The sequence below is a fragment of the Phyllobates terribilis genome, unplaced genomic scaffold, assembly GCF_046119375.1.
Source record: "Phyllobates terribilis strain yellow unplaced genomic scaffold, ASM4611937v1 Scaffold_8__6_contigs__length_399053987, whole genome shotgun sequence".
In the NCBI taxonomy this organism is placed as follows: Eukaryota; Metazoa; Chordata; class Amphibia; order Anura; family Dendrobatidae; genus Phyllobates; species Phyllobates terribilis.
Window position 1 is genome coordinate 21,285,790 of NW_027362768.1, and position 14,569 is coordinate 21,300,358.

General features: G+C 43.1%; 1 protein-coding gene and 1 long non-coding RNA gene across 3 annotated transcripts in view; one reads left to right on the plus strand and one right to left on the minus strand.

Annotated features, from left to right (window-relative positions):
• The window catches only part of ASPM (assembly factor for spindle microtubules), a 57,241-nt gene that overhangs the window by 16,971 nt on the left and 25,701 nt on the right, over positions 1–14,569 (minus strand). For both annotated transcript variants that reach the window (XM_073642860.1, XM_073642861.1), the window contains exons 13-19: positions 13,501–13,586; positions 11,511–11,729; positions 10,898–11,102; positions 10,329–10,477; positions 8,087–8,215; positions 5,002–5,196; positions 383–4,876 (exon numbers count right to left, since the gene is read on the minus strand). In XM_073642860.1, coding sequence (XP_073498961.1) covers positions 383–4,876; positions 5,002–5,196; positions 8,087–8,215; positions 10,329–10,477; positions 10,898–11,102; positions 11,511–11,729; positions 13,501–13,586 — 5,477 coding nt within the window. The remainder of the gene's footprint in view (positions 1–382; positions 4,877–5,001; positions 5,197–8,086; positions 8,216–10,328; positions 10,478–10,897; positions 11,103–11,510; positions 11,730–13,500; positions 13,587–14,569) is intronic.
• LOC141156655 (uncharacterized) lies at positions 4,505–11,231 on the plus strand. Its single transcript, XR_012247697.1, has 3 exons — positions 4,505–5,233; positions 8,041–8,200; positions 10,161–11,231. It is a non-coding gene; the product is annotated as an uncharacterized lncRNA (long non-coding RNA).

Below are 14,569 nucleotides of genomic sequence, written 5' to 3' on the forward strand. Positions count from 1 at the left end.
GCGAGTATGTTCTGTTAACCCTTTCGCCGAGTATGCTCTGGCGAGCACCGAGTAGTTACAGCTGCTGCTCGGTGTTATGTTAAAATCACTCCCGTGTGCATGATTTGCGACTTTGACAGCTTCATTACATGTGAGGAATGCAAAAGAAACAATCATTCCTCACATGTAATAAAGCTGTCAAACAGTTGCAAATCACGCACAGGAGCGATTCAAACATATCACCGAGCAGCTATAAATACTCGAAGCTCGGCCCGAGCATACTCGGCGAAAGGGTTAACAGAACATACTCGCTCATCACTAGTAGTTACCTAATTCTAGGTGTATTGGACTGATATATATTTTTTAGATACCCTTTAAATAAGGAAAACCTCTAGATACACACCTGGATCATTATTGCAGCACACCGAGCCTTCATGAACCTCCTTTGAGCACTAAATCTTCGCATCACTGACTGCACACAGACCAGGCGTCTCCGGACGGCCAGGTAAGCCATTCTCTGCTGCCTGGTAATAGCCAGAGATCTGTACCGCTGCTGAATGACGATGGCAGCAGCTCTCTGCCTGCAGTAGAGGTTCTTCATTCTGTGCATCCTGTAGTAGGACTGCAACGTCACAGCGGATTGTCGGAGCATCACAAACCTTTTCCGGCACACGACCATACGTAGATAAGCCTGCAGTTTTCGTGCGGCTCTTTCTTGGTGCACCATCCTGCGCGCCAGCAATCCTCTGTAAGCAGACTGAATGACTACAGCAGATGCCCACAGCGACACATACTGGGCTCTCTGCAGACGCACTTGGCGACATCTTCTGAACCAGTTTTGTATACAACAAGCAGATGCTTCTACTTTTTTGAGCCTTTTTCTAACCATATAGCCTCTGAAGGCAGCTTGGATAACCAGAACTGCAGACGAGATCCGTAGGAAGGCTTTTCTTTCCTGATACATCCTGAACGCTGCCTGGATTACTAGAGCCGCTGCCGTCCTCCGTGAAGCTTTTCTCGTTTTCATAGCTCGGAAAGCGGCCTGTATGCATGTTGTTGCTTTCCTTAGGGCGGTAAATTGCATGACTGCCTCGTCCCTCAACACGTTTGCTTTAAAGCACAACTGTATTCTTCTTGTTGCTTGTTGCAAGGCGATATAGGATTTCCTCTGTTTGTACATCTGATAAGTGGCTTGGATCACGGCTGCAGCTCTGTTTCTCTGTGCCAGTCTTTTCCGGCATTTATATGCTCTCCATGCGGATTGGATACAAGTTGCCGCCTTTCGAAATGTGAGAAAAAGTGCGCGCTGTGATCTGGCTAGAAGGAGGGCTCGGTATCTTCTCTGGAGACTAGCTGTGGCACACCGAAGCAGTATATATTTCTTTCTTTGTATGTGGGCTTTAGTGCACTTTTGGATGCTCGTGGCCGCTTGGTGCATTCTTCTAATCTGTCGTCTTACTTTCGCTCCCCTAAAGGCTGCTTGAAGCAATATAGCAGATTTTTTGGTGGTTTGATACAAGCACAAATCTTGGTCCCTTGCCTTTTTTGCTCTGTATCGCTGCTGTATAGTTTGGGTGGCCTTTATCAGCCTTTTGTAGCATTTGTGATGAGCATGCCTGCGATAACTGGACTGGATGACAGTGGCTGCTTTATTCATGGCTTTCATACTTCTCCGCACCCTCATTCCCCTAAAACCCGCTTGAATAGTGACAGCAGAGTTATGCAATTTAAGAAATCGTCCCCGTACCTGTCTACATTCGACAACTGAACGGAACCACATCTGAATGGTAGAAGCTGCCTCGCGCTGGGTCCTATACAAAACTAGGATTCTGCGCATCCTGAAGTAGGACTGTATTCGAGTGGCCATTTTATGCTTTTTATCAAGGTCTTTTCTTACTCTATATCCTCTGTATAAAGCCTGAATACAAGATGCAGCTTTCCGCATTGACTGGTAGTCTCGATAATGCCGGCGGGCTATAATAGTTGTCCTATATAGTCTCTGAACACGAATGGTTGTTTCCTTTAATGTAAGATAGCTCCTGCGCTTAATGTACGTTCTGAAGTGTCTCTGGATAATTGTGGCTGCTTTTACCTGGGTTTTTAGCTCTTTTCTGACCTGCCAGCCTCTATAACTGGCTTGAAGACAGATAGCGGCATCTTTTATAAAAGAATAGCGTAAAACTTCAAAGTCTCTGATCTTCTTTGCCCGATATCTCTGCTGCATCACACATGCCGCCCACTGCATTTTTTTATAATTACACTTGCACAGGTACATCCGGTATGCTGCTTGGATTTTGGAGGCGGCCTGCTTCATTTCAGTTATTGCCTGCCTCACCTTAGCACCCCGGTAAGCAGCCTGAAGTTTTATTGCAGATTTCTGTAGGTTTAAGAAAGCTTCTCGCTCATGTAGAGCGGATCTATAGGACCTGTAACATCGCTGTATGGAGACACATGCACACTGTAGATTCTGATATCTGACCCGTGTCTTGTGCATTCTGAACATTGCTTGGATGGCGGTGGCAGCAGCGTGCATCTCTTGAAGCTTCCTTCTCTCTCGGAAACCCCTGTACGCAGCTTGAAAAACAACGGCAGCCCTTCTTAATTTGATGAACTCTTGTCTGTGATGATCGCAAAGCTTTTTCAATTTATATCTTTTCTGAACGACTATGGCTGCCTTTCGCAGCGCAAGGTACTGGCGTCTAGCTATAAATGTTTTGATCGCCCCCTGAAGGACCGTTGCAGCGTTTCGCTTAGTCTTGAATTCTCGCCGCTGCCTCATTGTCCGGAAAGATGACTGAATGCACACTGCAGCACGTCTCATCTCGCAGTACTGTAGCGTCTGCTTGTTCCTCTCCAGAGACGCGCGGTAACGTCGCTGAACGGCTATGGTGACGTTTCTTAGCTTGGTGAAGTAACATCGCTGTTTGAACATTCGATATTGTGACTGTATCACAGCTGCAGCCACATTCATGCGGCACATCTGTTTCCTAAGGCTTCTGCCTCTCAATGCTGCTTGCATAGTGCAAGCGGCCTTCTTAAGGTCAGTATATTGGCTCTGCACCGTCCTGCGTAGCAGCACGGCTCTGTAGCGTTGCTGGATCAGCGCAGCCGCCCGCCTCATGGTCTGGTACCCCACCCTCTGCTTGTGCATTCTGTACACCGACTGAATCAAAGTCACGGACATTCGCATCTGATGCAGTCTTTGCCTCGTCTTCACACCTCTATAGACGGACTGAAGTCTGATAACATTCCTCTTGAAGTGGATGTATTCTGCTCTTTGCATCCGAGCAATTACAGTGTTGCGGTACCACCTCTGTATGGTTACTGCGCTCATCCTCAATTTAAGGTACAGTTTGCGGAGTCTGTAGGAGCGGTAATAGGCCTGAACAGTGCAGGCTGCTTTATGAATATGCAAAATATTCTTCCTGATCCTCCACCCTCTATAAGCAGATTGAAGGACTGCAATAGCAGCTTTTATTTTTAAATAATGGGATCGCTGATGTTTCTGTGAAAGATGCGCTCTATAGTGACACTGAATGATCTCAGCAGATCGCTTTATGGTCCTATACTGTGATTGGCAGACATGCATTTTGTAATAGGACTGGATTACACTTGCGGCTCTGTGCAGCTTCAGGATCTCTCTTCTTACTTTTCTGGCCCTCCAGATGGCTTGGATCTTTCTTACCATCAGACAGACATGCAGGTATTTTTGCCTTTCCTTCCTACCAATCAATAAGGCCCGGTAGTGCTGCTGGATGGTTATTATTGCCTTCCTAGTTTCTACAAACCTTCTTTGGGCAAGAAATCTTCTAAGTACGGCCTGAATAATAACTGCAGCGGCATTCTGCTCATGGAGTTGCCTCCTCACTTTCAGGCCACGGTATGCAGCTTGGATCACAACAATCGCTCTCTTTGTTTTCCGGAAATTTTCCATTTCGTTCTTTGTATGTTTCTGGCCTCTGTACCAGCTCTGAATGGTGAGTGCAGATTGTCGCATTTTCAGATAGCGCTTCCTTACCATATAACATAGGTACTTTGCTTGTATACTAACCGCTGCAGCATGCTGGAGCCTCACTCTTCTACGCTGCATGCTCTCCCGGTAGGCTGCTTGCAATCGCACAGCAGACCGCTTCATTAACAAGAATGCCTTCCTATAATGCACACAATCATTGTGTGCCCGGAGTCTCCTCTGTACGGTCACAGCAGCTCTGCACAATCTTACATACTCCTTTCTCGCCTTCTGCATTCTGTACCAAGCTTGCAGTGTGGTTGCAGCGCTATTCCAGGTGCTCATCCGCTTTCTCACCAGGTATCCTCGTACAGCAGACTGGATTTCTACACAAGCCGCCTTTTTCCTGATGAAGGTCTTTCTCTCTTTAAGCATCAAAATTTTAGCTCGGATGAGTCTTTGTACAGAAATTACTGTTAGTTTCAAGGCAAGATAATGTTTTCTTTCCTGCCACATTTTACACAGGGACTGTATCTTTACTGCAGCCGCCCGCAAGGTCAGATATTTACGTCGTTCCTGAATCATACGATAGTGAGACTGAATCACAATGACTGCATTCATCGTGGCTTCCAGCTTGCGTTGCCGCCATCCACTGTAGGCTTTCTGAAGGACCAATGCAGCGCTGTTTTCTCTGTTATTCTTATCCCGTTTCCACCTCCTGTAAGCAGACTGGATAACAGCAGCTGAGGATTTTAGATGGAGATAGGCGTTCCGCTCCTGCGTAGCCAACAACCAAGAGCGCACATGGACCTGAATGGTTCTCACAGCACGCATGGTCTTTTCATATGAAGAGACAGCAATCTTAGCTCGGACTCTTGCTTGCATGAGAACAACATATCCTTTAAGAGATGTGTAATATTTCAGAGCAGCAAAACCTCTCCAGTTTTTCTGCAAAACAAAAGGAAAACAGAGTTAGTTATATTAATAGATTGTATCAGCGCTCCACCAACATAACGGAGACGCTCATGTAGTAAATGTCAATCAAAGGGCAGAAAATGCAGACAGTTACACACCTGAAGAACGACTGCTGCACAAGTCTCAATTTCTTTTTGCTTTAGAGCTCTTAATGCCACCAGCTTCTTGTAGGCCAGGTATCTTCTCCAGTGCTTTTGGATTAAAATGGCAGAAGAAATTCTCTTTAAAACCCTACGTCGTGGTAAGAATTTGCGTACAGCAAACTGGACAACACAGGCTGCCTTGTGCTTCCTCTGGAAAACAAATAAGGGGACAGAGAGGATAAGCCAGGTAAGTACATGCATATATACATACATACATACATACATACATACCGGCATCAGCCAAAGTTATATTCATGATCTTGCTCAATCAAACCAAATATGACAATGAAATACGAGAACGTTTTAGTAAAAGCAAAAAGTTAAATTAAATGCAAAATTACACAGAGCTCTAATAATTTTTTACATACATTTCTACTTTCATAAGACACAGAAATTCAGCATTTCAGTGTCTTTAAAAGGCTAATCAGCTTATGTTTTGTGAATAAAGAGACAATACTTCTCCTGCTCTTCTCAGTAACGTCGCCGCTCTGCAGACTCTGGGTCACTATGCGTGACTGTTACAATGAAAGTCTGTGGAGCAGGAGACTCATGAGGAGCGCAGTGTGACCCAGAGAGTCTGAAGAACGGTGGATAACGTAGAAATAACTACGTTACATACACATATACAGGTTTAGCGGAAAAAAGTCAATGAGGGGGGTTCTTTAAAAGGGAATCTGTCACCGCCTGGGATGTATATGACCTATTAATATGAGCATACAGGTGATAGAAATGTTAAAATCAGTCCTACCAGTATACCTCATATTGGTGTTTTTGTGAAATTGTCTTTTATATCTTTATGTTAATGACTCCTCCCACCTCCTGTCCATTATCATGCCAGCTCCCTCCCCTGCACATCAGTGCCCTGTGACGTGCAGTTGACGCCATAATCCCGCGCCTGCGTCTTGCACTCCCTCACAATCCATACGTCTTCCTGTCTTCTGTGGGAGGAAGTCACAGTGACTCGCCGACGCCTGCGCAGAAGATCCCTGAATAGTGTATTCATTGGTCTTCTGCGCAGGCAAGTCACTGCGACTTCCTCCCACAGAAGAGAGGAAGAAGTATGGATCGTGAGGGAGTGCAAGACGCAGGGATTAAGGCGTCAACTGCACATCACAGGGCACTGATGGTGCAAGGGAGGTGAGAATTTCTTCCGGGGCCTGGCAGGAATCATTAACAAAGATATAAAGACAATTTCACAACAACAAGAACACTAATATGAGGCATACAGGTAGGACTAGTTTTATCATTTCTATCACCTGTATGCCCATATTAGTAGGTCATATACATCCCAGGGGGTGACAGATTCCCTTTAAGGGGTTGCCACGGCAAAAGAGGTTTTTTTTTTTTTTAAAAAAAATATAGACATAGAAAATGCCATTTGAAAAAACACTCCTCAAAATTAAAATTGCAATGCCAAAAAAGAAATATCATGGGATAATGGAAATCACAGGTTCGAGAAATGTATTAATTCTACGCAAACTATGAAAAAATGGAAAAAAAATTGTCCAAATATCTTGATTTATTCAGTATTCAGCATTCTGCACAGCAATACACACACCTGCATTTCTTGACTGCCATTAGGAAGGTTATTATTGGTTATGTGAGGAATGTTCCGCAGCGTTGAATGCTTTTGGACAGCAGATAATCAAGATTCACTGCTGGCAGCTCCCTTTGCAATTAACAAACAATGATGTGATTATTGTGCTCCAGGGGAGACAAGTCAAGAGACATAAGAGACATTGCAGGCCATTCTAGTATGTTAAGGCAAAGCATGTGGTTCTCTGTCACAGGAGAATTTTCCAACCTGACAATGCCAGGCAACATGTTTGTGCTACTCTTTGGAAAAATGGACTGGCTCCACGACCAAATCATGTGTCTTTGCCCTTGTAGTCTCCAGATCAAACCCTAGCTAGAAATGTGTCCAAGGTAAAAGCACAGGCTTATCGTGGAAGAGGCAAAACTTCCATTGCTTCATTCCGTCCTCTGGTCTGGTGAACAAGGCAACCATCACACCAGTACTACTCCCATGATTATGGTGTGGCGAGGAATAATGTATGATAGCAGGACCCCTTAATCTTTATTCAAGGTACACCAACAGCTCAGCGTTACATTGATTCGATCGTGGAACCAGAGGTACAGCCTCATCTCCAAAGTGTCCCAGGAACCATTTTCAACATAACGCCAGGCCGCATGTTACTGCAGGCAGCCTGCATGGTCTAAACATGCTACCGTGGCCTGCAGTGTCTCCAGACTTGACTCCCTCCAGCACATCTAGGATGTCATTGGACAGCAATTGCAGAGGGAGCTGCCAGCAGTAGATCAAGATAATTTGCCCAAGTGCATTCAGCGTGGCAGAACATTCCTCAGACAACCATTAATAACCTAACAGCAGCCAAGATGTGCAAGTATGTGTTTCTGCCATTGGTGCTCATACTCAATATGGAATACATTGAGAGGTTTTGAAAAAACTTTTGCTCTTCTGTTTCCATCATTTCATAGCTCCATGACTTTTTCCTATTTGATGTTGCAATTAAAATATTGAAGAGCGTATATTCTTAAAGAACATTAAATAGCAATTCACACGTGTATATTTCAAGGGAGGCAATCACTAAAGAATTAACATGGCCACTGTCTTGTTACACTGAAGCCTGTCCAAAAGTGTTAATCGTACAGGCACCTGTGAGCATTTGTAGTAAGGACCTCACCTTTATTCCTTCATGGAAGATATGCTCCCATGCATAAAAGAATCTAATGCTGCGGCTACCAGGAGTGTTGCTGTAAGAAGAGGCTGCTCACACTGCTGTCCACCCTGCCTATCTGATCTAATACTGTGGATACCAGGAGTGCTTTGTAAGAAGAGGCTGCTCACACTGTTGTGTGAGACAGACAGCTGCCATTTTAGTAGTATAATGATGACATCCCTTAACAAAAAAATTGTGATTTTCTAATTAAAAGGTATTAAGAAATTGTTTATAACTTTTTTTCAATTCCCAGAGAACCTATAAAGAGAGATGCATACATAAATCATAAGAGGCCCCACCTGCAATAATTGTTCCTCTACTACCAGTCTGTGTCTCCTCCAAGCCGCCTGAATAATACGGGCTGCCCTAGCTTCCTTACAAATATCCAGAAGCCGAGCACAAAGGAATGAAAGGTAAATGATCACAATCTGAAATTAATAAAAATGAATAGAATAAGATTATATAGCAAACAATTTGCAAGCGTGCACCTTGTCTTGGAAACTTGCCACTGCTGAGGTGGCTGGCAATAAGTATAAAATATATTTTTACAAGCACTTTGCAATTTTAAACATTTATAAGCATGAGACAATACAGCCCACAAGTCCTCCTTCAACTTAGGCTTACAAGAGCGTGTAGATCATAGCAGTCAGTCAGTGGTGCACTAATAGGGTCCTACCCCTAGATCTAAAACAAGCAGGCACTCTGAAGTTAAATCAAGGTGATCTTTATTAGCAATCGAGTATATATTGCATTTCGGTCAACGACTTTGACCGTCATCAAATACACTGACTGCGTATGAGAAGAGTTATTGGTAAGGTTGTGTGATCACAGTGGTCCTGACACCATGCTACTAGCACTTCTCATCATACACGCCTCTCATATACGAAGTCCATCTATCTGTAGAAGGTCTAAACTATGGGCTGAAATACTATATATTGGATTGCTGATAAACATCCCCTCGATTAAAACTACCGAGTGCCTAGTTCTTTAAAGCCATGCCTATAAATTTCTTACACTTGGGTAAAGGGCATCTTCGCAATTACACAAGCTTATGCGGGCATTTTCGTTTTTGCATATATTCGGGTTTTGCACCTCTCTTTCATTGCATTGAGAGAAGCAAGACCTTTAAAAAGGGTTGTCCGGGACTTTTGGATTTTTTTTTTTTACTACAGGCCCAAGAATTAAACTGACAGGTAGTTGCTAACTTTCTGCCTGTTCTGCCCAGCGCAGATCTATGCTGGCACAGAGTGGTCATAGACCGTTCCTGCAGGCTTCAGCTGATGTCATGTCGACAGAGCAGCAGCTTCTCTTACACTCTACTGACGGGGTGTGACTGTCAACATCATGCTGATTGACAGCTGGCTCCCTGCTGCCTAACTGCAGTAAGTCAGCTGTCACACCCCATCAACAAAGCAGAGGAGTGGAAGAGAAGATCTGCTCTGTTGATGTGGAGCAGCTGAATTGCCAGCAATGACCGCTTTGAGCCAGCACTGGGTAGAAGAGGTAAGTAGTTAGCAAATACCTGCCTGCTAGTTGTTAGTCACATAGTAAAAAAAAAAATGATAAGTGATACTACAATAAACCAAGACACTCTGCTCATGAGGAGAGTGAGATTTCTCAATGATGGAGGAGGAAGAGCGGTCATGCATTCCTATTCTCTGTAAAGCAAAAATTACAGTTTCCCTTTCGATTTCTAAAGTCAACGGGATCATGTGCATGGGAAACCCAACATCCTCGCTTCAGTACTCATGATAAATTCTATAAGGCCGCGGCCCCTCTATCAGTATTCGGTCAGTATTTTTTCTCAGGAGTGGGAGCCAAAACCAGGTGAGGAACAATCAGAGAAAAAGGTACAATAGAAACAAGTCACCAATTCTGCATTCCTGGTTTTGGCTCCCACTCCTGAGAAAAAATACTGACCAAATACTGATAGTGGGGCCGTGGCCTAAGACTTGGTATGGTTGGCTGGAGCTTCAAGATTTTTCCGAATCCCAAACACTCCTTGGCCCCGATGGCTCAGTAGGCCTCCAGTGTACACCTCGCTACAAGAAGAGAATTTAATGGATATTGTTGCACTTCGTGGTTCTGGTCTCTTTGCAGTAGCTAAAGCTTGCCAACTATCTAGCCAACCCCCCTTCCTCACAGATTCCCACACTCTCACTTTTCTTTTTAACTCTAGATCCTTTCTCTTTTTCACACCTCAACTATTCTGACTGATTTCATTATACTATCATACACCCGGGGTGACTTGGGTGTGTGGTCGGCAGGAGAAAGACTTTCAGTTAGATTAACATATGTAAAATGGATTCTCAGGTGATGATTACTTTTTTCGTGATTGCATAACTATAGAATTTAACTTTGCTTTTTTTGTAGAACTCAACATGCTGGACTTTTATTTATGAAGGGAACAGCAGATGGGGGATGAAATTGGGAAGTAAGAGATTAAAACAAGCAAAAAAAAAACCCTGCATAACACAAAAACAAGCATGAGACAACCCCTTTCAGACATCACATGCAGTCACAACAAAATCTCTTCCATACCTTCTCATCCGGTATTGTATTGGACATGTCAGAGTGATGAATGACTGCGGGAATCCCTCCGAGGTCGGATGTAGCACTCTGCACAAGGCTGAAGTTTGTCTTCTCATTTCGAAGTAGCTCCTCAAATAAAGCTGAAGAAGATGCAATTCCTCGAGGACAAAAATCATAATAAATATACATTATTATAACTATTCACAAGTTCATACAAGGTAACAAAACCAAAGAAAAAAAAAAAAACGTTCTAGACCTTTTCTCCAACTTACTAGAAGTTTTACAGATAAGAAATGGAACCAGGCTATAAAGTAGAATATAAAGGGAATCTGCCACAAAGTTTTTGCTACCCAATCGGAGACTGCATCTGAGAAGTATGTCAGCCAAACATCACTGTAAGATGGGGCGGAGGAAAGTTCTCTAAGCTGTCTCAAGAACCACGTTTTTTTATACAGTATAGACCGCTGCATACAGTTTCTGGTTGTAGTTTGCCTTACTTTAGGCTAGTGTTAATAAATCTGCCCGAATGTTGTAATATTTTCTCATCACATTGCTGTAGACATAGAAACATGACTTACCCTGATCAGAAGTTCGTGGCCACATATCCAGAGAGCTGTCTGAGTCAGAGGAAGAGTTCAGTCCTATTGTTCCAGTTTTACTACACTCTACGGTCTGAGTTGTCCTCTGACATATGGCATCTGATGGCACGTAACTTGGATGGTAATGATTTATTAGGTAACAGAATACCCGACCATCAGAAAAGAAAACCGTAAAGTTTTCAACCTGCCAAAAAATACAGTCAGTCAGTCTTCACATTTAAGGTATGTTCACACAGTATTTTTTGCAGCATTTTTTTACATATGCAAATGGAGAGTGCTGCGTATGTTACGTGCATGAAATAATTGACAAGCTGCAGTTTTGAAAACTTCATGAAAGCTAAAAAAACACAACTATGGAATTGCACTTTTTTGCAATTTCACCACATTCTTTTCCCCGCTTTCTAGTACATGGTAATGGTAAAATCAGTGATGTTGTTTAAAAGTACAACTTGTCCTGCAAAAAAACAAGCCCTCACATCGCCATATTGACAGAAAAATTAAAAAAAAGTTATGGCTCTGAACAAGAGGAGCAAAAAAAAAAAGAAAGTGCAAAATGCTCCAGTCATTAAGGGGTTAACAGATGAGGTCTTACCTTTGTCCTGTAGAAGGCACATACTGCATTGACCCACTCCAGAAGCAGGAGGACTCGCTCACTGTAATTGTCCGGCACTAAGGGCTCACTGTCTCGCTTCTTTGACATAGTTGGTGCAGAGAAAGCAGAGAGCGCGGCGAGTTTTTTCTGCACACTATAACTGCTTTTAAGAAACTTTATTTCCTCTTTCAATTGATCGATATTGAGCAAGACATCCACCTATATTGTGATTAGCAAAAATTAATAAGTTCTCAGTCAAAGCATATTATGCAATAAATCTGACACACTACATACTTAAAGGGAGCCTGCCACTTACAAAAGGTCACCTGCAGATACAGTGCTCATATGCAAGTAAATCATGCCTGGATGCCTTACTGGAGTAGCGGCTGTAGGAAGAAAATTAATCTACACTCTCCCTGCAGCCGCTCGCTTCTAGTCATTGGTGCAGGGGCCATTATAGTCACAGCTCACTACACAGTGAGCTGATGTCACCCACCCTGGTCTGACAGCCGGCTCTACAAGCATGCACACTCCGGAGCAGGCTGTCAGACAAGGTGCAGGGGGTCATGTTGTAGAGAGCAGAGACTGTTACATCTCCCTACACCACCATGATGACTGCAAGCAAGCTGCTGCAATGAGAATAGATCTTTCTCCTTACAGCCGGGGTTCCAGTGAGCCTAACACATTATGGAAATGCCATTAACTTGCAGATTACCACTAAATTTGCAGGCAAGTCATGTTTATTTCCTTGGTGACATGGTCCAGTCAAAAGGAGTATTTCAATCTCCAATTTCATATTTACCAATATGTAGTAGGTGTAATAAATAAATAAATATTATTACATCATCAAATACCTCCAATTAGAAATGTAATTTAGTTTGAGTCACTATGTCTCTTTCCTCATGTGCAGGCATTGCAGGACCTTAGGTATCCATGGTTACGGCCACTAGCAACTAGCTGTCACTATATCAGTGGTTGTAACCATGGATACCTAGGGTCCTGCAATGCCTGCACATGAGTAAAGAAAGACATAGCAAAACAGAAAAACTATACTACATTTCTAATTGGAGGCATTCTCTAATATTATTATACCTACTACATATTGGGATAAAATCTTGGAGATGGGAATACCCCTTTAAGTTATTATGTAGAACACTTGTGTTCCTCCAGCAGGGAGCCATTTATCATAACAGTCTTAAAGGATAACTGTCAACATTGATCTTCAGTAAGCCAGCGCTCCCCTGCCTCCCGGCTGGTGTCCTGATTCTTGGAATGTTTAGGCTAGTGGAATGGTTGCACCACTGGTCCGAACTGTGCGCTCTCCGATGCTGCAAGCAGAGGCAACTCTGAAGTGGAGCCGACAGGATCCAGCAATCTGACCAGTAGCAGAGCAACACTTACAAGCACTATAGGAGTATAGAAGGAGCTTGTAAGCTTATGTAAGGTCCTCGCCTATGAGACTTTCTACCACTAATAGACTGAGGTGGTGATCTGTTACTTGGGCAATGAGCACACTAGGATTAAAAATACCTCCATTCTTGAGAACAGAGTGGATTTTTAACAAGTAGATTGCAAAGTAGCTTATGGTTATAAGCACTTTGCAATGTTACCCATTTAAGATGATGAGACAACCCCATTTAGAGGTCTCCATATAAAATAAAGTTGGCAAAAAAAGAACAGTTTGAACCAAAACAGTTGTTTGATTGGTCTAAAACTTAAATTTATTTGAAATGACGTTTTAATTAAAGTCATTTTTGTTGGGGGGATGTGGTGTTGCCTAAAGTGCTTCTAGCCTTGGTGAGATGAGCACAGGTCCATTTTCTGTGTCACTACAGGGGGAGCTGCAGAGGTGCTTCAGGGGTTTTATTACACACAACTTAGCAGAAGTATTAGTCGTTTCAGAAACATTTCTTGGACAAAGGGAAAAGGTGAATAAAAGTTATGTACATGTGGATTTCTATCTGTGAATTTTACTAGTGAAAGATTGTACCTGAAAAGTGAATACAATTTGCCATAGCAATGCCAGCGTTCGTTCACGATGTCGGTCTACAATGTCCTTGGATGTTATAGCGACACCTGCAAAGAATAACAAATTACAATATATAATGGGAAAAGTATGGCATTTCATCATAACACTTAAAAGGAGCAGATGATGTACATGTGAATGGTAATGCCATATTACTCGTCAAGACTAAGGGTGCCATGTGAATCAGCACAATAATATAACAACCTACACTACTTGCACTAATTTTTACAATTTTAGATAATTTGAAAGGCGCACAGGTGTTTGCCATCTGATAAAGCGATGGTTTAATCACTGGGAAATACCATCACTGTCCGGGCCCGACCCCTGGGACGCCCTGTCATGCACAGAATCAAAGCTTCTTCTTTCTTCGGATTAGCGAGGATCCAGATTTATCAGATCGGAATAACGTTTTGGGTGGGGAATCATAGCAATTCTTCAAAATTCTAACAAGAACAGTAATTGCACAACTGGCTCAACCAAGTACGAGCAGACAAAAACTGGCAGGAAAATAGGCTATAGATATTTTGAATGATAAACAGAAAGGATTCTCATCTAATACAATATGCCCTCACTTTAAAGGGAATCTGTCAGCAGGTTTTTACTAGGTTATCTGAGACCCGGATAACGTAGGGGCTGAGAGCCCGATTCCAGCAATGTGTCACTTACTGGGCTGCTTGGTGCAGTTTTCAGACTCCCCATTTTCTCTGATGTACTGTAGATGTTGCACAGGTCAGAATGCTGAGCTGTGTATAACCCCGCCCACACCACTGATTGGCAGCTTCCTGTGTACACTGTCAGAAAGCTGCCAATCAGAAGTGGGGGCCGGGGTTACACAAATTGGCAGGTCTGGTCTTAACATGAGACCTAGTCCTGCAGTGATAATCTCCTGCTGATAAAACACTGATTGTATTGAAACTACAGCAAACTGCTGAGCAAATGACATTCTTGGAATCAGGGTCTCTGTCCTCACCTGGTGTTTCCCTCCAATTAAATAGCAAAAAACCTTCTGACAGATTCCCTCTAATGCTAGGTA